General features: G+C 41.1%; 2 protein-coding genes across 4 annotated transcripts in view; both read left to right on the top strand.

The window, feature by feature from the left end:
• The window catches only part of pde10a (phosphodiesterase 10A), a 57,093-nt gene extending 40,441 nt beyond the window's left edge, over window positions 1-16,652 (top strand). For 2 of the 3 annotated variants that reach the window (XM_047342445.1, XM_047342446.1), the window contains exons 3-22: window positions 424-452; window positions 1,447-1,570; window positions 2,627-2,676; window positions 2,781-2,921; window positions 3,791-3,946; window positions 4,544-4,594; window positions 5,045-5,103; window positions 5,365-5,416; window positions 6,013-6,155; window positions 6,765-6,857; window positions 7,024-7,210; window positions 8,099-8,241; window positions 8,468-8,551; window positions 8,642-8,792; window positions 8,917-9,072; window positions 10,204-10,376; window positions 10,509-10,620; window positions 10,821-10,901; window positions 11,673-11,761; window positions 13,544-16,652. In XM_047342445.1, coding sequence (XP_047198401.1) covers window positions 424-452; window positions 1,447-1,570; window positions 2,627-2,676; window positions 2,781-2,921; window positions 3,791-3,946; window positions 4,544-4,594; window positions 5,045-5,103; window positions 5,365-5,416; window positions 6,013-6,155; window positions 6,765-6,857; window positions 7,024-7,210; window positions 8,099-8,241; window positions 8,468-8,551; window positions 8,642-8,792; window positions 8,917-9,072; window positions 10,204-10,376; window positions 10,509-10,620; window positions 10,821-10,901; window positions 11,673-11,761; window positions 13,544-13,643 — 2,174 coding nt within the window. In that variant the 3' untranslated portion in view covers window positions 13,644-16,652. The remainder of the gene's footprint in view (window positions 1-423; window positions 453-1,446; window positions 1,571-2,626; window positions 2,677-2,780; window positions 2,922-3,790; window positions 3,947-4,543; window positions 4,595-5,044; window positions 5,104-5,364; window positions 5,417-6,012; window positions 6,156-6,764; window positions 6,858-7,023; window positions 7,211-8,098; window positions 8,242-8,467; window positions 8,552-8,641; window positions 8,793-8,916; window positions 9,073-10,203; window positions 10,377-10,508; window positions 10,621-10,820; window positions 10,902-11,672; window positions 11,762-13,543) is intronic. The other variant, XM_047342447.1, reaches the window with a different exon arrangement.
• A 1,152-nt stretch (window positions 16,653-17,804) lies between these two features.
• On the top strand, window positions 17,805-22,483 carry LOC124854572 (uncharacterized protein C6orf118-like). The gene is made up of 11 exons (XM_047342393.1): window positions 17,805-17,814; window positions 18,505-18,594; window positions 19,147-19,733; window positions 19,946-20,068; window positions 20,535-20,594; window positions 21,086-21,210; window positions 21,337-21,398; window positions 21,709-21,878; window positions 22,016-22,069; window positions 22,195-22,256; window positions 22,375-22,483. The coding sequence occupies exons 1-11, from the start codon at window positions 17,805-17,807 to the stop codon at window positions 22,421-22,423; spliced, it is 1,392 nt and encodes a 463-aa protein (XP_047198349.1). The 3' UTR covers window positions 22,424-22,483.
• Window positions 22,484-22,539: the final 56 nt, after the last annotated feature.

Below are 22,539 nucleotides of genomic sequence, written 5' to 3'. Positions count from 1 at the left end.
AAATATTATGAACTAGCTTATGTGTTTAAGTAGGTCTTAAGTCAATATTCCTTTGACACTACCTCTGTCACGTTTTAAAATGACTTTGGTTTTGGTGGCATGCATAGTTTGTTTGTGTTGTAGTGTTGTAGTTACACAGTAGTTACAGATATTATCACGCTGATTTGGTTGTGGGTTTTTGTTTTGTTGATGTGGGTAGTATACACTGAGAAATTTAAATACAGTACAAGCAAAACTGTGTGACTGATCAACAAACACCCCGATCAGAATTTATCTCAGTACACTTGGCTTGGCTGTGGGAAAGAATATGGATACTGTCTCTGCCTGTGGATAAGGTGGCATTTTGTGACTCCAACCTTCATTCATATCTGTTGTACTTGAGTCTCAGTCTGAAATTGAACATTGTGATTTTTGTCTCTACAGATGACACGTCAGCGAAAGAAGTCAGCAGGGTAGGTCTTTCTTTAATTTTATATTTGAATATTTTTGTGACACGAAGCTTCACAGTTTCACTCATTCTAGATGTTTTATTTCTTTCCACCTTTAATCCCCAATCACCAATGACTAATGAGCTCATATTCAGGAATGGATACTGTCCTTCAATAACCAGCAAAAATGTCCTCATTAGATGCAGATTTGTCCTTTTTTGTCTTCTTTAGAAAAACTATTATTTATTATAACTTGTGTGTCTCATTTAGTTGAAAAAAGCAGGAAGGTAATTAGAAAGAGTTGATTCCTTGTGCCCCACCTATAGTACGTCAGTTCACACCTTTGTCAGACACCTCCAGGTGTCAGCATACGCAGTACAACCCTGGAGCTGGGTAGAAGGGACTTCACACAGATAGATACTGGGGAAACAGATAGATACTGGGGAAAAAGAACAGGGCCACTCGACCCCTCAGTGCGTCATCCATACGTCTGTGCAAACAGGATGTGGGAGGATAGAAGGCGTCCCATAGGAGAAGGCTTTCTAGTGCGCCACTCTCCCTGCCGTCCTGTCCTCACCCTCTCCGCGGGCGCAGAAATAGACGGTTCTCTGGCCCCGTACAAGGCAGGAGGTCCGCCTCTTACGTAACCACACTTTAAAGCTGCGGCTGAGCATCAGAGCTTGCCAGGGCTCTAATCAGAGCTGTGGGGCTCTAGCGGCCTCCTCGTGGGACTGGGGGGGGGGAACCCTGGGCTAGAATGCAACAGAGAAAGGGAGAGTGTAAGGGTGGGCAGCAGGGTAATGTCGTGATGAATGGCAGGAAGATAAACCCCTTTCATTAGAAAAAAAACTGTTAAGATCTGGCTACATGAGTAAGTAGCTCTCTGCTGCAGTAACATTAGACCGGATGCAGGTTGTTGCCACGTTTTTTATCACAGCACATTTCGCTGAAGTTCGAAATTCAATCTCAGTGTTTGTGGGAGACTGTGCAGTTGCAATGTTCTGTGTCTTTTGTCCAGCAGTACCAGGACACAAATATGCAGGGTGTGGTGTACGAACTCAACAGCTACATAGAGCAGCGCCTGGACACTGGAGGAGACAACAAACTCCTGCTCTATGAGTTGTGCAACTGCATCAAAACAGGTAAAAGCAGAAATCATTATCCCACTGAGTCTGGAAGAATTAATAATATGTGTAGCGAAATTTTGAAGCCAGATGTTTATTTAATTGATTTGCGTTTCCTATGGAGCCCCTAAAGAGTCACACCAAGAATTACTTTTGCATCACCCCACAATATTTGCAATACTTTTCTTCTTCAATTCCTTCTGAGACATTTCTGAGCCCGAGAGAAAACTAACCGACCCTGATCCAAACCCGACAGGCAATCAGTTTTTTGTGCCCGTTTTTGTTATCGTTATTCACTCCCATGTTTATTGCTTGTTTTTTTAGGATTACAGACATGTGCAGTGTAAAATTAGCCCAGCAAACGTGACAGAGCCGAAATTGAAAATCATCAAATTGTCTGAACCTGGCCGGGCCTTTAAGTTGATGACGGGGTCGGGTATCCACTCTCTGATATGTGCTGCTCTAATTAAAAAGAATAGAAATGTTTTTTTATTAGAATTATTAATTGTTTGCTTAATAATCATATTTTTCTTCATGTGATGTCCGGCATCCAGTGTCTACACATTTTTATTGTCAGAAATGAAGTTAGTTGTTGGTCTCTATAAACACCAGGATCAATGATGACAACAGATTTTTACTCCCAACAAAAAACTGAAATGTTGTACCTTACAAATCAAACCACAGAAGGATGATTCCATCAACACCACATGACTCATTAACTCACTGATCATGTGTGTATTCACTGATGATCCCACTTTCTCTCTTTTGTCACTGTGTATGATAACATGACCTATTTATTAGTGTTAAATGGGACTGGAGCGCAGTGTTGGGAATAAGATGAACTGGATGACAGTGAAAACCTTCGGTCAGAGTGCCCTTGTCGTTATGTGGGACATTGTTAATAGATTGTTATTTCATTGTAACTGGACCATTGTCTCTTCATAACAAGTTTCCCTCTCAGGCTTAAACCTGCAGTTTGTTGTTAGACATATACATTTATGATTATATATTGTGGACATTGTTACTGGACTGTTTAACCGTATTGAAAACACTGTGTGTCTCATATTTCTACAGCAACTAAAGCTGATGGATTTGCACTTTACTTCTTGGGAGAATGCAACAATGTAAGTGCACAGGATGTTTGATGAAGACATTTCATACAGTAAAGCAACATCAGTCGCGTGCATGTTTTTGACATTTGTTTCCCCCTCAATGTTCTTCTTCATAGAGTTTATGTGTGTTGACTCCGACGGGGGCCAAGGACGGCCCTCCAAGCCTCATCCCCTCCGGCCCCATTGCATTTGGGACAACCATTGCCGCTCATGTTGCCAAGACTCGCAAAACACTGCTGGTAGAGGACATCATGGGGGTGAGGCGGTTTTCTTTCATCCAAGCACAGATTCACCCGTCACAGGAATCTAACATTTCACTGCAGAGCTGTGACGCTTAATTACAAAGCTCTATACGACCTCTACATTAAATCATTGTTGTTCTTCAGCACCTGGTGCGATGCACTCAGCACAAAAAATTACACAAATATAAAAATGATCAGTTGGAATTTGTAAAGACTTGCATTTTGCAGTGATATGTACTTGTGCACTGCACTATTTATTGTAGTTACAGAATACAAATACAAAAGTGCACACATTCTTTACTCGTGTAGTTTTACAGATGCTTGTGTTAAAAATGGCTGTAATGTGAAGTAAAAGTACTGATTCATGTTCCTATTCGTGTAACTGTCCCATCCATTTAGATTAGTAGTAATGAGCCTGTTTTGAAAATACGAGGAGTATCAAGTACAGATATTTGTGTTGGAATGTAGAGAGTAAAAAAAGGAGAAAAATGGATACTAAAGTAAAGCACAGATCCCTGAAAAATCTACTCAAGTAGAGTAACAAAGTATTCCCAGAGGCTGTGAACAGACTTTGTCCGCACACTCTGTAAAAAATACACCCTAAAGAAAATCAATTCTGTAATGTGTAATTAAGGTAAAATTTCTGAAGCACGTAGCACAGTTACTGACATTTGTTATGCTTAATCTGATGTATAGTGGTAAAGACAGCTTCAAAGACAGTAACAGAAATGTTTGCCTTGCTAAGGGTTAAATGTCTTTTCCACATTGTCGTCTACATCCATTAAATCCACATTTAGAACCATCGCAGCAGCTACTCTGACCTCCTTTCCGAACCTCTTCTGCAGTTCAGGTGATAACGGTCTTGCTTTGCGTCTGTGTCACAGGACGAGCGCTTCCCCGACGGCACAGGGCAGGACTCAGGGATCCATGTTCACTCTGTCCTGTGCCTCCCCATCATCACTGCCATCGGGGACCTCATTGCCATTCTGGAGCTGCATCGGCACTGGGGCAAGGAGCCCTTCAACCTCAGCCACCAGGAGGTCAGTCTGACCCTGACAAAACACACCAAGAGTGGGAGGCTGGAGCAAGGCTCACAGAACGACAGTTAGCCTGGTATTCACTTTAATCTGGGTCTGTTTGAGATCTGATCTCTGTTAGCTCTCTGGGGTTCAGTGATGATAGTGATGTTTTAGTCTCAAAGGACTTTCTCTGAGGCACTAATGAAAATGGCTTCACATACAGGTGTCTCAAGAAAGAGCATAAGCTTTGAAGATTCACATTTTAAATTTAAAACATCCCGGAAAATCATTGGACACTATGTGCAAAATGAATCATTCCCTGAATTAGTTTTTTAAGATCTTACATATTTCTGTACATCTCAAGCAGGTGTCACTGTAATTTGATATTTATTTTTCATAAATATATCTATTGGTGCAACTTTAATTTTGCATTGCTTGAATTTCAAACCCATAAATCGAACATGCAGTGGTACAGTTGTGAGGTGTATCCCCATGTGGCTGTAAATCTGTTATGTAGTAAGAAAGATTAGTTAAGCCTATGGAGGATTTGTGTTAATTGTGTTTTATTGTTTAATTTCCTGCCGTCATTTAAAATTAAAGCTTCACTTTCTTTCCCAGGTTGCAACAGCGAACTTAGCGTGGGCGTCAGTTGCCATTCATCAAGTACAGGTGAGCACACTTCCACAGAGGACCGGTGTGAGTTAACACACTGTAGCAGAAGCTGGGAACAAGGTGAAACCCGCCCGTCCCACTTATTATGATCCTGTGCCACTTTGTTTGTTCTGGTTCTGCATCAGTGTTTTTAAACGGTGAAATCCACTGTGTGCAGGAACTGGGTTGTCACTCGGCCCAGTCCAATCAACTTAGCCTTAGATTCAACAACAGCTCCCCGAGGATGTCATTACAGCCCAGCGCTGTTTTCATACGAACAGATAGCACAACACCTTAGAGGAGCGACGGCGTCCCAGTGCAGCGCCGTGTACAGCTCGCTGCAAAACACTCTTGTTACTGTTGTTACTGACACACGTGAAGGTGGCCCAAAGCCAAGTGTGTAGACAGTAGGAGATGTTCGATTCCTCTGTGTGCCGGGTCTTGATCTGTTTCTTTTTTTGTTTGTAGGTGTGCAGAGGCCTCGCCAAACAGACTGAGCTCAACGACTTCCTACTAGATGTGTCAAAGTAAGAGCTGCTAATGGGACAGTTTACCTCAATACTAAATCGATACTGATGTTTGAAATAAAAAATGAATTCTTATTTATTAAGTCTAACAAATAAATACGTACGTTGGTATTTAGTCTGTTCTCTTGTCAGGCCCAAGGTTAAATCAATACAAGTTTTTTTTCTGCTCAGAAATTAGAAACTTCATGTCTTGAATGTGAACGTCATCAGAGCTTCCCATTTGTCAAACATCTCAATGCACCATTTCTTCTTTTCGCACAGAACATACTTTGATAACATTGTGGCAATAGATTCTCTACTTGAACATATTATGGTGAGTGTGAATCCTGCAAGTATGTGTTCATTCACATTGTCTTCAAGGCTACACATCCCGCGAGTGTGTGTTAGGTTTTGTGTGTTAGAGACCAGTACTGAAACCTGCTGTAACGCACAGACACACACTTGCCATCTCGACACCTGAGGGGCATGATACAAGCTTGTTGGCATTAATATTTACAACAATATTTTAGAATTATTATTACATACTAAATACTGTACAAGTAGACTTTGCTCCGGCAAGTTTTTCATCCACTTTGTCTAAACAGATGTGATGTGGAATGCGTGTGAAATGTGGTTTCCCTGTGTCTTGTCACTAAAACCCACCTCTCTGTTTGTACGTATTTTGTTGCCTTGTGACTGTGTTGTCATCTGAGGTGATTCAAGTCATCTGGTTTAACCAAACTAGAATGAGCTGTAGTTTTACTGTGTGCGTCTCCACATTCTCAACTGTCTCATCCAAAAGAATTAAAAGTTAAAACCGTAGCGATGTATCTGATTTAGTTAAGCTTTAGGTTCAAGATGTTTTTTTTTTTAGTTCTTTCAAATCCTCAGTGTTGCTATGAAATCTGTCTCCCTGGTGTTGTTTTGCAGATATATGCAAAAAACCTGGTGAATGCGGACAGGTGCGCACTCTTCCAGGTAGATCACAACAACAAAGAACTGTACTCCGACCTGTTCGATATCGGGGAAGAGAAAGAAGGAAAGCCTGTCTTCAGGAAAACCAAAGAAATTAGGTTGGTAAAAAGATTCACCTTCTTCTCTCACAGTCTCTTTTAGATTTGTGTTCTTCTTTGACATACGTAGGCCTCATATCTTCAGGGGCTGTACAAGCGTACTTAGGCGACTTGACTTGCTTGTGTTTCTGAAAAACGTTTCACCAAGAGGCTTCTTCAAACTGACTAATGGGAGGTTTCAGGTATTAAACCTTTCTGGGTCTTTTACCTATGTTAAGTGTACAAATGTAGAACTCCTGAAGATACCGTGACCTGAGTGACTGACATAAGCCTCATACTTTCCAGTTTACACCGATTTTTATAGAAAAATGCAAGTTTATGTTAAAGGAGGAGGAAGTAATTTTCAAATGGGTCTTGTTTTGGTGCATCTAGAAGAGTAAAAAAGGTCTTCTCCTGCTATACAGAAAAATGCTACAAGTCAAAAGACTTTACTCCAAATTACAGTGGCACTCAAAACCCCCTAACCCCTACCTCTGTTTTTCATATTACTGATCTGCAGATTTTTTTTCAAAGTAGATTTCACTCATCCACCCAGCAGGTACTGAGAAGTCTTAATGAAAAAATCCACAATTTAAACTCCTTTCCTCTTCTGTTTATCTGTCTCTCCAGGTTTTCTATAGACAAGGGAATAGCAGGTCTGGTGGCTCGGACAGGGGAAGTCTTAAATATCCCAGATGCCTATGCAGATCCTCGGTTCAACCGGTAACCTCCAACTGCGAAAAATACCTTTTTACAAATTCTTTCCCATTACATATGATTATCGACAATCCTGTCAACTTTCTCAACGTTTTCCTGAATGATTCTTGTACCGTAAAGTCCTCATTTTACACCACATCAAATCAACGTCTCACATTTTCTTCCCCAACAGAGAGGTGGACCTGAAAACCGGCTACACCACGCGGAACATCCTGTGCATGCCCATCGTGAGCAGGGGAAGCGTAATAGGCGTGGTGCAGATGGTGAACAAGCTAAGCGGAAGTGCCTTCACTAAAACAGATGAGAACAACTTTAAGATGTTTGCTGTCTTTTGTGCTCTGGCCTTGCACTGTGCAAATGTGAGTACACTAAATTCATCTTAAGATATTTAAACCGCTAACTGAAAAAGCAGAAATATGATTTCTCTATGTGTGTGTGCACAGGCCTCCTCTTAATGTGATGCAGTATAGGTAGGTTATGTGATGGTTAGACACTTCACAGCAATGAATACTTGATTCTGGCTTATTTTTAGAAAACTGCACCTTTGACGTAGAAGCCTCATCTTAAATTCACTCTCATTGCTGCGAGGCTCGTTTCAGCTGCTATAAGGCTGCGGGTTTCCCTGTTTCTCAGAGTGGTATCATCATTTTTTTTAGCTGCAGCTGTTATTTACAATGTGCGTTGTCCCCAAACACCTGAACAAAAGCTTCTCATGTGACGGTTGACAGTGAAGACCGTCTCTTGCCTCTCACGATTCTCTCTGAGCCTTGTGGCCTGTCTGTCAGAAGCCGCTCCCCTCGGTGGGGCCTGACTCACCGTCATCTCGTGCGACAAACTTACGCAGGAGCAGCGTCACAAAGTTGGTTTTTAAAATTGATGAGGCAATTTAATGTTTTAAGACGAGCAGTCTGCATCCGTCCGCCGACAGGAGTTATGTTTGGTCGTAATTTATGCCGCACGTCTCACGGAAACGGACTTGAGCCGGCTCCTGATTTATGGTGATTTATGGTTGGAAGGTGTAAGGCTTTGGCGCCCGCACCTGACCATCTTTATTCCTGCGTGTCTGGGAAGGGGACAGGGATACAAACCAGATGTGGAGACACGCAGATAAAATATGATACAGGACTGTTGTGGATAACTTAACTCTGTTTGACCCTTTTGGAAATTCCAACAGTGAATATTTTTTTCATTTTCATAAATTCTTAAATTTTAAATTTTAACTAGTTCATGTTCTGTCATTTCCACAGATGTACCACAGGATCCGGCACTCTGAATGCATCTACAGAGTGACAATGGAGAAACTGTCCTATCACAGCATCTGCACATCGGAAGAATGGAAGACCCTCACCCAGCTCAACCTCCCTACACCTATTTATAAAGAGATCGAAATGTGAGTGCACTCTCAGATTCAGAGCAGCTTTGTTAATGTAAGAAAGCCGTGACCCTGAGAGTAGCTGACCTGCACGACTGTGAAAGAGTCCAGATCTGGATTTGTCTGGATCTGTCAGCCTGTCACTTCAACATTCACCGTCCTCAGATGTCCCCTTATCTGTCTCCTCTCTGTCTCCCAGGTGTGCTGCTAATTTAAGACTCTCCTCCTTTTCTCCGTCCTCCAGGTTCCACTTTGACATCAATCCCTTTGAGGAGATCTGGCCCGCAGTCTTTATCTACATGGTTCATAACTCCTGTGGAAAGACCAGGTAAAGCCTCACACGGCCCTGATGACTCGCCAGCGTCAGTTCTTTGTCAAAGCAACAGTTAATCTTTTTTTTTCCGCTCGCTGATTGTAGCTTTGAGCTGGAGAAGCTGTGCCGGTTCACCATGTCTGTACGGAAGAACTACCGACGTGTGCCATACCACAACTGGAAGCACGCGGTGACGGTGGCGCACTGCATGTATGCCATCCTGCAGAAAACCTCTGGGATCTTCACAGAGCTCGAGGTTTGCTCCTTGTTGGGTCTGGGTTTTAGCACAGCTTGACTAAAATAAGTGAAATGGGGAACAAGATTATCCTCTGGGGTCATGATATCATTTTTTATTATGATGTTCCCACTGTGATTTACAGAAGAAAGGTCTGTTGATAGCCTGCCTGTGCCATGACCTGGACCACCGGGGTTACAGCAATGCGTACCTGCAGAAGTTTGACCATCCACTGGCTGCTCTGTACTCCACCTCCACCATGGAGCAGCACCACTTCTCTCAGACCGTCTCCATCCTGCAGGTAGAGCTCCCCTATGTTAAACATTTATATCTGTTTATTGTCTTTAAATGCTAGAAACAAGTACGAAGTTATGTGTTTAACCTAACATGTTTTTTATTACTCTGTAATCTTGCTTTAAGACTTGCAGACGTTTGGCAAAATATATGGAAATACCACATAAAATGAATCAAAGGGATTAAGAAATAATTGAACATAGCAGGGAGAGGATGTGAAAAATGATTCCACATGTGGACAAACTTCACATCACTATTTGAAGCCTGCCAATAAAGACAGATGGCGATTTTAAAAAGGCAGTTGACATAATGTAATGAGCTTTAAAACTCCATGAAGCTGCTTTTAGAGACTAAAACTCCTGAGATAAAAGTCATCCTGGAATTTATTTAAATTTTAGGTTTTAATTTGTACCATTTATAAAGATGGACGACATGACTGGTCCCCAAATGTGACGCCAAACCATCTTGATCGCCACCTGGTGGCTGGCTGCAGTACAGATCATAAAGCCTGTCTCTTCTATGTTAATGGTTTGGACATGGGCCAAAACAAAAACTCAAAATAATCATTACATTATTTTTCTCAAAGATGGTTTCTGTCATTTCCGTTAATTCTTATGACACTGATGTTTGTTCAAGTGGACATTTTTCCACCAAGTTTGCTAAAACGAGGTTAAACATCAGAATTTACAGCTCAGACTGACTCGTGATTGGTCGAACATGTGTCTCGATGGGACGTCGCTACCAGACGACTGTGCAGACTCCAGATCCTCAAGATGACACAGTTTGAATCCAGGATATTTTAACTCTTTTATTTGGACAGTGAAAGGAAGTGGAATGTGTCGTCCATTTTTAAATACAGTCTACAACACACACACACACACATACACACAGGTGTATCCTGGGAAAGCAGAATTGCTTAGATTAATATATAAGTTCTAGAAAATGAATGCTTACATACACACACACACACAAACACACAACATTGACGTCTGAACGCCCTGTGATGTCCAGGAGCAGCTGGGATGAGGTGAACCTACGACGGGATGAATCTGAGATTACAACCTGTTGTAGTCTCGCTGAGCTGAACGCCTCATAAGTGGAGCTTTTGCTTTTTTATTGATCTCTTTGTTTCTCATAGCTGGAAGGGCACAATATTTTCTCCAACCTGAATTCCATTGAGTACGAGCAGGTGCTAGAGATCATCCGAAAGGCCATCATCGCAACGGACCTCGCTCTCTACTTCAACAACCACCAGCAGCTGTCGGAACTGCTGACCAAGGGTGTGGTGGACTTTAACAACTACTCGCACAGGTGAGGTCACGACTCGACCCGCACCGGTGCACCGGATCGGACCAGATCACTCGCAGACATGCAGATCTGGTGCACATAAACGGCACATTGAATTTCTCCACATGGCCATAACGAGGCTTTGCTCCCCTCCAGGGACCGTGTGATTGGTCTGATGATGACAGCATGTGACCTGTGTTCTGTTACCAAGCAATGGCAAATCACACGACTCACAGCCAACGACATCTATGCTGAGTTCTGGGCCGAGGTATAGTGGGATACTGTTGGGGTTTTCAGTGTCATGATCATGCCTCCAGTGTAACAGTCAGACCTCTATAAATACTTGTAAATATTGCTACGCCTACTGTAGATATCCTGCAGTTTGTAAGACACAAACTAGTGTTGTCTAATGGAGATATGGAGCAGTAAGGAAAAATGCATTTCTCTTGTTATTCCTTTCCTCCACAGGGAGATGAGATGAAGAAGATTGGGATGCAGCCGATCCCAATGATGGACAGAGAAAAGAAGCACGAGGTTCCCCAAGGCCAAGTGAGACCAGCTCTTTAGCTCATGTGACTCAGACCCTTCATTCACACCCTCAAGTGCTTAGAGAGTTTAACCTTTCACACTGATTGAGTGGAATAGCCAGAAAAAGGAAGGTAGTGATACTTAAACAAGTTCTGAGAAGAAAACAAGGAGTAGAGAGAACCAGAATATCCAGGATGTGGAAGTGGAAAAGTTGGAATCAAAAATAGTTCAATAACCAGGATCACAAGATCAAAATAAAAAAAGTACTAGAAGCACCATACAGTGTAAAAAGCCCAATACTATGGACATATGTGGTTGAATATATTTTGCATGATAAATTATAAAAGGTTAACTCGAAATATGTATAAAACAATAACAATACCCACATTAAGAGACTTATTGTGAAGTATCTGCACATCCTTAGGGTTTTTCACTTCTGTAACTGTCTTTTCATGATGATGTGGACGTGAATCAAATAATATGCTATTATCCAAACTGTCATGTTAAATATACGATCTTTCATTTTCAGATTAGGTTTTAGATCATGTTGTGTGTATTGTGTGTAGCAAGTGTAGCATTTAAGATTTAATTTGAATAAATTTAAAAAGCCCACGCATCACACACACTATTCAACATGACCCCATTGTTCCTTAATGTAGTAACCATAATTTATCTGCCTGTCTCTAAAACCTTTTATACGATATAATATCATAACTGTTCATAAACTTGCCTCTGTTGTCTAATTATGTCTTTTAATTCACTTTTTTTTGCTTTTTGTGCTGTTTTTTAAAGGTGGGGTTCTACAATGCTGTTGCAATTCCATGTTACACGACACTAGCAGAGCTTTTCCCTCCATCCAACCCTCTACTAAAAGCCTGCAAGTAAGTGTTCAGAGCTCCAGTGTTCAGAGTGATGGACAAAGTCTCTCTCTACTCGGTGCATTGACAGAGAATGGATCAAGAATATATTTGTGAAATAACTGCTGGTTTAGGTTCTTCTAACAGTCCCTTTACACAGTATTGTCTGACATGGTTAATACTATGTGTGCAGGCCTGGTCTGACCAGCAGCAGTTGGCCAGACAAATAAGATTAGAGATGATAAGGTGTGTGTGTGTGCGTGTGTGTGTGCGTGTGTGTGTGTGTGTGTGTGTGTGTGTGTGTGTGTGCGTGTGTGTGTGTGTGTGTGTGTGTGTGTGTGTGTGTGTGTGTGTGTGTGTGTGTGTGTGTGTGCGTGTGCGTGTGTGTGTTCCACATTCCATTGAAAATGCAAACAAAACACACAAGCTACTGTTTTGGATTAAACAAACTTGTGCTATAGCTTTCTGAAATCTCATTGAATTAGTTTCTTTATAGAACACAGTGTACTAACAGGAAACTGTGGCTCCTCCTTATAACATGGTGCATCAGAGTGTGTGATGTGAAACTGTGTCTGTGCATCGTTCGATAAGAGTGCAAGAATGTATTGTGTGTAATTTATGGTGGTGGAGCGGGATCGTGTTGCACGCTCGCCCGCCCTTCTGGGGTTAACCCGCTGGTTTTTAAAATGCTGTGACCTTGATCTGCGGGGAATGCAAACAAAGTGAGCATGGTAATATTTAAGCCCCGGCAGTACGTCAGCACTGGGCTCTGGGTGGGCAGCAGGCCTAGACCCCGCGGAGCCCGGCTGCTTGTTGTGGGATTTGCCACAGACGTGTAAACTGCATCAGGCTGGCTAATTGAAAGGAATGGCAGCAAAGGGCAGCACTTTTTGCGCTCGTATGTCAGGCTTGATTATAGCAGGGGGAGGAGAGGAGGTTACCTCCGTAACAAGCAGAGCTGATGGGTCTGCTGCTGCTGCAGATGACTAATGAAGTGCACAGTCGCTCCCTGGCTGTGGTCACATGTGTTTGTTGAGATTTTTCTCCGGGATAAATTGTCAGTGTCAATGAAATGCATTCAGTCACTTAATACAGGTTTGCTTGGTTTAATGCACTTTTGGTTTGTTGATCGTTGTAAGAAATAAATCTGATTATTTTCAGAACTTTCATTCTTATATTTCCGACTTTATTCCGCTAAGTTTCACACACTCATAGAAATCAATGCCCTTAATATGCCAGAATTTTTATTATAGTAGTATATATAATAGTATTAGTGTTAGAAAAAAGAAAAAGAAAAAAAGTAATAGTTCAAGAATACAGTCGTAAAATACCGAGAATAGGGGATAGAGAAAGAGTTTCACTTCCTCTGGATCACATTGTGAAACGATGAAACCTCTTTGAATATCACAGTAACCAATGATAACCTCCAAGTCGACCTCTACCAAACATTTTCTTCTCCACTAAAGACACGATTTCCTTCAACTCCTACCATGACACGTAGCCTAAAATTATTATGAATTTTTTTTCTCACAAAATTACACCTTTTATTGTAATATTACAACTAAATTCTCAAAATCCAAATATTTTCTTCAACATAGCCTGAACCACTACGAAACAAAAACTAAGTTTCATGGTATTGTATCCACCAGTTTTGTACCTAATCCTGCCGTCAAACAAACCAAACAACCAACAAACAAATGGACAGGGGTGAAAATATGATGTAATGAAGCGTTAGTAACACTGTCCTGATTGTAAACCCATATCATGCAGAGTCTGTATCTGACCTGAGTTGTTGTGTGTCTGCAGGGAGAACCATGGCCAGTGGGAGAAAATTGCAAAGGGGGAGGCAGAGGATGTGGTGCCTAGCCGACCATGTGATTCAGGCCCCGTCAAGGTGGACAACTGACGACCAAAGGGGTCTCTGGCCCACCAAAGGAACACAACCTGAGTCCTGCCACAGACCTGGAACTCCTGCAGAAGGAAGAACCCACATGTAGTGTCAGCGGGAGACGGATCAGCTAAAGGCGACTTGACTTTAAAAGAAAAAAAAAAACACACAGTTACCTCATTGGGTGACGGAGGTGTCAACACTGGCGGTTTCACCAATCCCAGAGACTGACAGACAGCTGATGGGGCTGAGGGACTTCAACCCATCACCCTACGTCCACTCAGCTTGGGAATTCATTTGGTAGAATGGACCTGTGCTGTTTTGGTTGTTTTATTCTGGTTGTTATATGTATTTTATTATTTTAGCTGATTCTTTTATGGTCTTGTATTTGCAGAGGCCTTACTCTGAACCTTTCACAGGCTAGGATATGTGAAATGTTGTTGTCGGTTCAGGCTTTGTTATTTTTTTTGTTTTTTAAATGGTACTATTTGCCTTCTGTGGTTTATCGTACGTGCACTACTTCAGCAAGGTGTTCCCAGAGACAGAAGGAATGTGTAGAGCAGATGTATAATGTCACCTTATTGAGAAGGTGGGCGTCAGAATGTTAATTTTATTTATCACTTTTTGAGCAAAAATCCTTTGCAGTACTTGAATAAAGTGATACAGCCTATTCCTAGGTGGAGATTGCAGAAATCCCCCCCGCAGCATATAAAACAAAATATAGATGAACTGTGATGAGAGGAGTTAGATAATGTGGACATTTGTGAACGCAGTCACAAGAGAGTCACGGTGTTTCTCCCCGCAGTGGGACCCCACAGCACTGCCCCCCAGCTCCCCCTGACATTTAGGAACCTGCTGCAGAAGTACATGGACTCCCCTCTGATCAACAGGAACTGACCCCGGGCAAGCAGTCATAATGTTTGGAGGAGGGAGGTCACGGGACAAAAAGATGCACAAATAGCACCACTGCTCGTGTCCTTTATAGTCAGCACTGCGTACTACTGAGTCTCCACTGTCATAACAATATTCTTACACCACTATCACATGTGAATTATTTACTTTTATTCATCAAAAATCTCTTTCATGAATTAAACTCTAATCTTTAAATTGAAATGATTATAATCTTTATTTATAAAGCACTTCTCAAAACACAGTTACAAGGTGTTACAAGTTAAAAAAAACTTTAAAAAAAATTAGGGTAAACAATTAAAACCAGTACGAAGATCCAACAACATTAGAGCATAAATACAAGAATAAAATAAAACCTAAAATGCTTAAAATAGTCTGTAAGACCAGAACTAGATTAAAAGTGAATAAATACAATACAGACCCATTGTCCTGAGAAAGCAAACCCGTAAAGAATGTAGTCTTTTAGAGAGATTTAAAAGAGAATGAGGAGTTTTTCACTCAGCTCCTCAGGGAGATTGTTCTAAAGAGCGGGGGTCCTGACAGAAAAGCCCCCCCGGTCACCTTCGGTCCTCAATGTGACTGTGGGATGGCGAGTGAGGCCTTAAAATTCAACGACAAAATCCTAAAATCACTCTAAAATTCTAAGAGCCAATGAAGAGAAGCAAAAATCATAATTTGCTTTCTTCTTGTAGATTAAGTGAGAAAAATAAACATACCGCACAACTGTTCCCGTAGATAATAAGGATTACTCTGTTTGCAACAACAGGTGAATAACTGTTGTATATGTCATATCCAGAAATCATGCTTATCTAAAACCTGGTGAAGGTGAGATGGGTTTTAAAGAGTGCAGTGTGGAATAAGTAGCCTACACGGTCTCACGTTTTCTCTTTCTCTCACACAAGCGGGTGTCCTTGCTGGTTCAAAGCTGTAGTGACGACACTGAACTTTCATTTTGTCATTTTGCTGTTGATTCAGGGCCGACGCCTCAGCTTCATATCCTCCCGCACCGTCTCACCTGTTAAGCTAATGTCTTCTTCTGGGACTGCAACATAAACATCGTTGGTTGACGTTGGATGTGACGCTCCACTCATATCCACAACCAGGGGAAAATATAATCTTCCCTTGACGCTCAAGTCTCCCAACGCCGTGCACAGGGGTTACACTTTTTTTAGACTCTTTCAAATGATTTCCCAAGATCTTCCAAAGGACAAATGATTTTTTTTGTCTGAAACTGTCATTCCAGTGGACATTTGTCCCCCTCCAAGAATGAAATTACTGCTCAAATCATTTGTTTTTCCGACTGGTACTGTGGCTCCCCCATCCCCTATGCCCTACCCACCCCCCACCACCCATATTAATGGTATGAATGTACATTTTGATGAATGTTTTTTCGGTTGCAGATCCTCGGTGGTGGCACCGTGTAGGTTGTAGTGCGCCGTCGGTTTCCACAACGTGCTCTGTCTTACTTTTACAGAATTGCTTCCAGTGAGCTTCAACCAAGAGCAACAATTAGCATGCACCTAAACTGAAGTTTATATATAGTTTTGCATAAGCGGTTAATAGGTGTATATTGTGTACAGCCTAGGAAATAGTTTGTACAGACTGAGTTGTTCACTCTGATGGTGCTAAACTGAATGGCAGTTGTGTGCTTTCTGACTGTGTGTGTGTGTGTGTGTGAGAGAGAGAGAGAGAGAGAGAGAGAGAGAGAGAGAGAGAATGCTTTCGACTGTCTCTTTCCCCCATTCCAACCCCACCTGAGAACATGGTTAAGTCCATTACACTGCACTGTCCCTTCTACTTTTCAGCACCAGTTATATCCCATCATCTGCACTATGTTTAGCTCATGATCTTTATCGTTATTATTATTATTATTATTATTATTATTATTATTGCTCTTATTACTATTGTTATTTTCTTAATTAGAGTTAAATTTAAATTAACTTATATTTTTTATACAAAGAAAAATAATGTTGGCCTTTTTGTTTTGTACAAAGTGAAACATCAAGAGAAACAAAACGGTCTAGACATGTTACTGTTACCCAGAATAATTGAGGAATGTCTCAACTGTAAATGTAAGAGCAGTAGCCCAAATAACTTTTATTAAATACCTGAAAAATACGCTTGTGTGTCAGATCATTCTTCACTTATTGTTTGAATTATACTTGTGTTTACTGTATTTAACTAATATGCCAATTAATATTATTGTGTTGGTAGGGCTGCAGAAACAATACTGATAATATTGATAGTATATTTCCTTAGTTTCGAGTGGAACAAATAAATAGACTATTTGTCAAATTATAGAAATATTTAGAATGATTTAAGAAATTTGTTACATGACCATGGCCCCATCAAGTGGCTCTTACAGTGTCAGTTTGTGTTCGCATACAGTCCTAAATGTCACCCTTCTTCTCGATCTCAAAGGTTTTTGTTGTGTCTTTCAATATGTTATATCATCATATAAACAAATTTGTAGCACATGGTACAAATATTCCTGTCTTTTTTTATTATAATATACAGTATAGAGCAGGAAATGTTGTCGTCATCAACAAAACAAGCTCAGTTGGCCAGTTAATGCTTCAGCTCTCCAAGCATCCTCCTTCTAATCATCATTTCATCAAACGTTAGTGGACATCACAATGCAAGGCAACGCCATCATGTAGCTCTATTCATTTCAATGAAGCATAACATGTTACACTGTCTCTTCCCTCCAGCTCAGCTTTGCCATCTGGGTGCTTTCCTATTCTGGCCATTCCAGCCCCGAGGCTGAGTTTCACTCCTCTTCTCCTCTTCTTTTCGGTTTTCCAGCGCCGGCTTCACTCATGACTGTGTTTTTACTTGCACACAAGAAGCCAATCATTGGAAATAACCCGATTAAGATAATAGTTTGATGAAAGCATTTACAGGGTTTCCCCTACTACCAATGTTTACATGATTCATTTGGTAATTACTGTGTGCAAGGATTCGTCACAGGGAGATGTTTGGGAAAATAAGACAACTTGAGGCGGTATGTTGGTCAATAGTTTTTCCATATTAAAGAATTTACGGAGCACGGAGCTGTCATTTGCAGTGTTGGAAACCATTCTTCAACCTATTCACCTTGTATTGCCTCTGGATCCCCGAATCTTAGACAGGTCAGATGATCAGATGAACTCAGATGTTATTGACATCAGCAGCAGCAGCAATGATGAGTCGGCTGACTTGTAGACTGGTTATTCAGTCCCAGGGAGAGAGGGCGAGAGAAAGAGAGAGAGCGAGGGGGGGATGACTAAGATGAAGCCTGGTGAATGATTCATTGTGTGATCAGCTTCACTTTGTGTGTGAACACCCTTTCTATGAGACACCAGTCCTTAAAAGCATCATGCTCAACTGTTTATCACATGGTGACACTGTACTCTACTTATTTTATTTAACCAGAAGGTCACATTTAGATGCAATATCTCTTCTATCAGGGAGATCTGGTCAAGATGGGCAACAATGAATTAAAGAAGTTTCAAAAATAAATCACAAGCAGGGACAAATAACACAGATTGAAACATATAGGAATCCGTGGCTGAAACGAATAGTATAGAAAAGAAAGGGCACTTGTTAAAAACTATGACATTGTGTATGAAAACTAGTTTTAAAGACTTTTAAACGTGACAATGAGGGTAATGATTCTTTTAGTCGGTTGTTTTGCAGCTTGTGTGGTGCTTGGGAAGTTTGGATTTCAAATAAACTCCACCTTGTCTGATTTTTGAATTCTTCAAGGACTGAATCAAACATATCAAATAATTGAAGCATAAAAATATATATATATATCTTCACGTGAGTGAGTTCAATAAGCCACAACAATTTACACTTGACTTGCTGTGAGTTTAGTAATTGCTCTTTAGGGTTTGTTCTTCTTCTTTTCTTTTAATTAATCCTTGGTCGTCTGTGCACTGCGTGTCAAACGTGTCGTGGTTTTCACCTCACTTTCTTGTCTCTGCAGGTTCACGTGAGATCACACGTAACTCGAAGCTCTTGGGTCCGATTATTAACGAGGCTCTAAACGCAACGCTTACGCGTGTCGGTCTCCTTGGTAACCGAGGAGAGGACAGACTGGGATGAAGGAAGATTTTCTTTCGTGATCCAATATACAGTTTGATAACAGGTGGGATTATTATTTAGCTTTTCCCTATGTCCACTTTGTTTTCACGCTTCAGCTGCGCCTGAACAAATAAACTTAAATCACGCAGAAAGAAATACGACGCACATTTTGGCTCTGTGGTGCCTGACGAATGCGGAAGTGGTTTGTTTCAGAACTGTCTGGATTTACAATAGTTTCCTACAGTTTGTTTTCACGTGTTTCTGTTGTTAAAACATCAGATTATTATTTCAAAGTCACTCACCTGTTTCATTGTATGTAAGTTAATAGTTTTAATCAAAAGTTAATTAATTGGTGATTAATATATTTTGATGTCATTATTTTTTGTAATATTTTCTGTGTCAGTGCAGTTTATTTAAATTATCAATAGCTTAAGTCAATGGCAACATCTCAGTCCTGCTATTATGATTATGTATTTATAGTATATAATGTCTAGTACATGAGGTGATCACTTCTGTGAGTTTTTTAACAAACTCTCATGTCCAGATCCTGGGAGCTTCAGGGTCCACAGACTGCTGCAGGCTGCTGAGGCCGCTCAGAGGGCCGACACCCTGACCTTCTGCTCAGGTCATCTGGGGCCCCGCAGCCTGAACCGGCCTCATATGGACACAAAGCAGCCTTTTTGGAGGATGTCACAGAGCCAAGGAGAAACCCCAAAGCCTCTGACAGTCCAGCGGAGACAAATAAAGACACTGACCGATGTGAGGGACAAAGAACTGAGAGAGTCTCCCTCAGAGTTTACTGCCAGCACTGCTTTGGTAGAGTCTGAGGTGTTGGATTCGAGACAAGACCAGGCCACTGGTCGCTCATCACATGCAGGCGGAAGAGAAGATGGTAGTGTACCCAAGATGGTTCATTGTTCCTCAAACTCTGTGCCGTCCAAGCTGAGAGCTTCTTCCCAGAAAAAAGCTGACTCCTCATCCGATCCTGAAAAAAGCCATTTTAACCACGGAGAACTGAATAACAAAGACCATCTTAAGACAAAACAAAGGTTTGGGAGGGAATTTATAGCAAAGCAGGAACTCTGGGCTGGAAGAAATGTTGTAGAAATGCACGAGAGGAAGCTACAAAAGGTGAGATGCACACAAACTATCACCTTACATTTTCTTTTTTAACTTTCATTCTTTCCGCTTTGTCCATTTTTAACGAGATGGTAATTCTGTAATGTCCTCTCAATCCTCTTGCAGAAGGTGAATAAAGACATGCACAGATTCTCACGCACATTTTAACTTGCTAACGATGTGTGATGTGTGTGTATGTATGTGTGTGTTCCTGTCATATCCAGGAGCTGAAGAAGCTGTCAGTGCAGAGCTGGCCCAGCAGAGACCGCCTTGCGGTGTTCAGTGACGTCTTTGATGATGTATGTGAAAGCTCGCCAGTATTTGGACGCATCCTGAGGGAAATTAAGGTTTTTCCATTTCCTCTGTACCCACTAGCACATTTTTAGCATGTGCCATAAGACGTAATAGCGCTAAGAGAGAGTGAGTCCCTGGTGTAGCGTGTCGAAGTGGAACAACCACTGGACCCCAGTCAGGATGTGTCAGGTAGCAGGTTGTCAGAGGGCAACAGGTCCATTATCGTCATTCATAATAAATATGTCAGAGTAAGACAAGTTTTGTTCATTGCTTGGTATTCATATGTTGTAATGAGTAGACAGATGGACATTATAATGCAGTCAAGGCAGGATACAACTATGTTGAACTTGTATTATGCTTTATTATAAACATGCATATCAAAAAAATACTAAGAACATAAAATGTAATAGTACCTAAAATATTACAGTAACTTGGGTGGCATATCTTAACACATTTCAATATCTCTACCCCACACATGTAATAATATAAATAAATATTGTTTATATTTTGATCTTCCAGACAGATTATGATTTGTATGTCAACCACATGATGGATTCCCAGTCTGCACCATGTGACAAGGTAAAGTAATCCGCCCATATATTCAGTATACTGTACATTTAAATAAAAATGTATTAATTAATAATTAATTAATTTAATAAAAAATTCAAATAAATTAAAAATTATTATGATATTGCAACATTTTTTAAGTAATATTAAAAAAACTGCACCTGTGGATCAGTGACATTTAAAAGGGTTCAAGATACAACTTACAACAAGGCCTGTCATTCATTTTCATGACAGTTTTAGGCCACATGTCCATTAGGAACTGAACTCATCTGTATTATATTTCCATCTATATTTCAATGTGAAGATCGTCATGAAGCAGGGACATAACTGACAGCCAAATAAGGTTTTTGGGGTTACATAACAGGAGTGATGCACATTTCAGACAATAAAACTTTCAACATAAGTGACAGGAACCTGACGTAGTTTTGCAGTAGTCACTAGCAAGCATTGCTCTTTGTGGCAAACAGTAATTCTTCTTCATTTGTTGTGTTCCTATGTTACAGTTGCTGAATATTTCACTTGAAGATCTTGGCAGATGCAAAGAAATGGAAGTGGAGCTGGATGAAGCTGAAAAAGAGGTTTGCAGGCTGGAGCAGGAGGCTAGGAGAGCTCTACAGGAGAATAAACGGTACTGCAAGGATCTCTCTCCCCACACACACACACACACACACACACACACACACACACACACACACACACAAACATATAGTTCATTCTATTAGTTTAAGCATATTTGTTCTTTTTTCTATCCCAGAGTCCGAAATGAATCACACAATGTTCCAGCTCTCACAGGCCCAGAGGACAGTGCCATGAAGAGTAAGTCTCAAGACTACATTGGTACATCTAATCATTGGTAAACCACATCCAAGCATTTGCTGTACTGTTTATTACCCTGCAGGGCAGCAGCACATTTGTTCAGTCTGTGGATAGACTGGGCAAATAATCACTTTGTCATGTCATCAGACATAAAGAGAGTGTTGTAGTGTCCGTGAGTCAGCTGTGACTTTGTGATGTCTGCAGGGGTGTGTATGCACATAGATACAAACACACGTGTCCACATACATTAGTCGCTACAGTGCATTCATGTTTGTGCTCCTCTGTGTTTGGACAAATGCGTCACTGTCAGGCTTGCGGGACAGTGGGACCTCTTTCAGCCACGGTGACAGTGTCCAAGTCAAGAGGCTCCAGGTGTTGAACATGTGGAGGGAGATCCAACCGCTGGAGGAGGAGATTAAGGAAAAGCTGGTGTCCACTGTTACAACCACCGCCACTGAAAAACACATCAAACACCTAAAGGTGCTGGGAGATAGACTGCTTATCCTCCATTTTTCCTCCCTCTTAGAATATGTTGTCCTTTGCCCTCGTTCAGAAATAAAGTGCTAAGAATTATATAACCAAAGATAATATTTACCTCTTTTTCTGTTTTCCTCCAGTCAGACAGAGTGAGACTGATAGCGATAAACGACCGTCTGAAGGCCACCAACGAGGCAAGAGAGTTTGACCTTTTTCCTGCCACATCATCACATTTGTCAAACCGGTACACATTGTAAATGCATTTCCTGCTACATAACAGTGGGTGATTTTTTTTTTTACATTGTATTTTCCCCCGAAGAATCTGGAAAACAAAATCAACATGGTGCTAAATAGAGAGAAGTCAAGCAAGACCATAAGACGGTACATGTAATGTTGCACTTATGTCACAGCTGACTGCAGAACTTTGCTGTTGATTACAGAGATCATGTGCCTCTTTCTCATGGTCTTCTTCTCTCCTCTGTTCTGTGTTCACCAATAGGACACTGTGGAATGAACTACAGAGTGATCTACAGACAGAGAGTGAATAGCTTCATCAACAAGTAAACCAGAGAATCGTCCCTGGAGATTAATATTTCAAAGTCAGACAGTTTGAATTGGCTCAAGTGTAATGCATAATAAAAGTATTTAAAACAAGTTCATAATA

This window comes from Hippoglossus stenolepis, chromosome 12 (genome assembly GCF_022539355.2).
Source record: "Hippoglossus stenolepis isolate QCI-W04-F060 chromosome 12, HSTE1.2, whole genome shotgun sequence".
NCBI lineage: Eukaryota > Metazoa > Chordata > Actinopteri > Pleuronectiformes > Pleuronectidae > Hippoglossus > Hippoglossus stenolepis.
The sequence above is the reverse complement of the archived record's forward strand: the minus strand, read 5'-3'. Positions and strand labels throughout refer to the sequence as shown.

Coding starts and splice junctions, on each gene's coding strand:
- LOC124854572 (XM_047342393.1), top strand. Junction 21,399..21,708: donor AGAGGACAGTGCCATGAAGA/GTAAGTCTCAAG, acceptor CGTCACTGTCAG/GCTTGCGGGACAGTGGGACC. Junction 21,879..22,015: donor AACACATCAAACACCTAAAG/GTGCTGGGAGAT, acceptor GTTTTCCTCCAG/TCAGACAGAGTGAGACTGAT.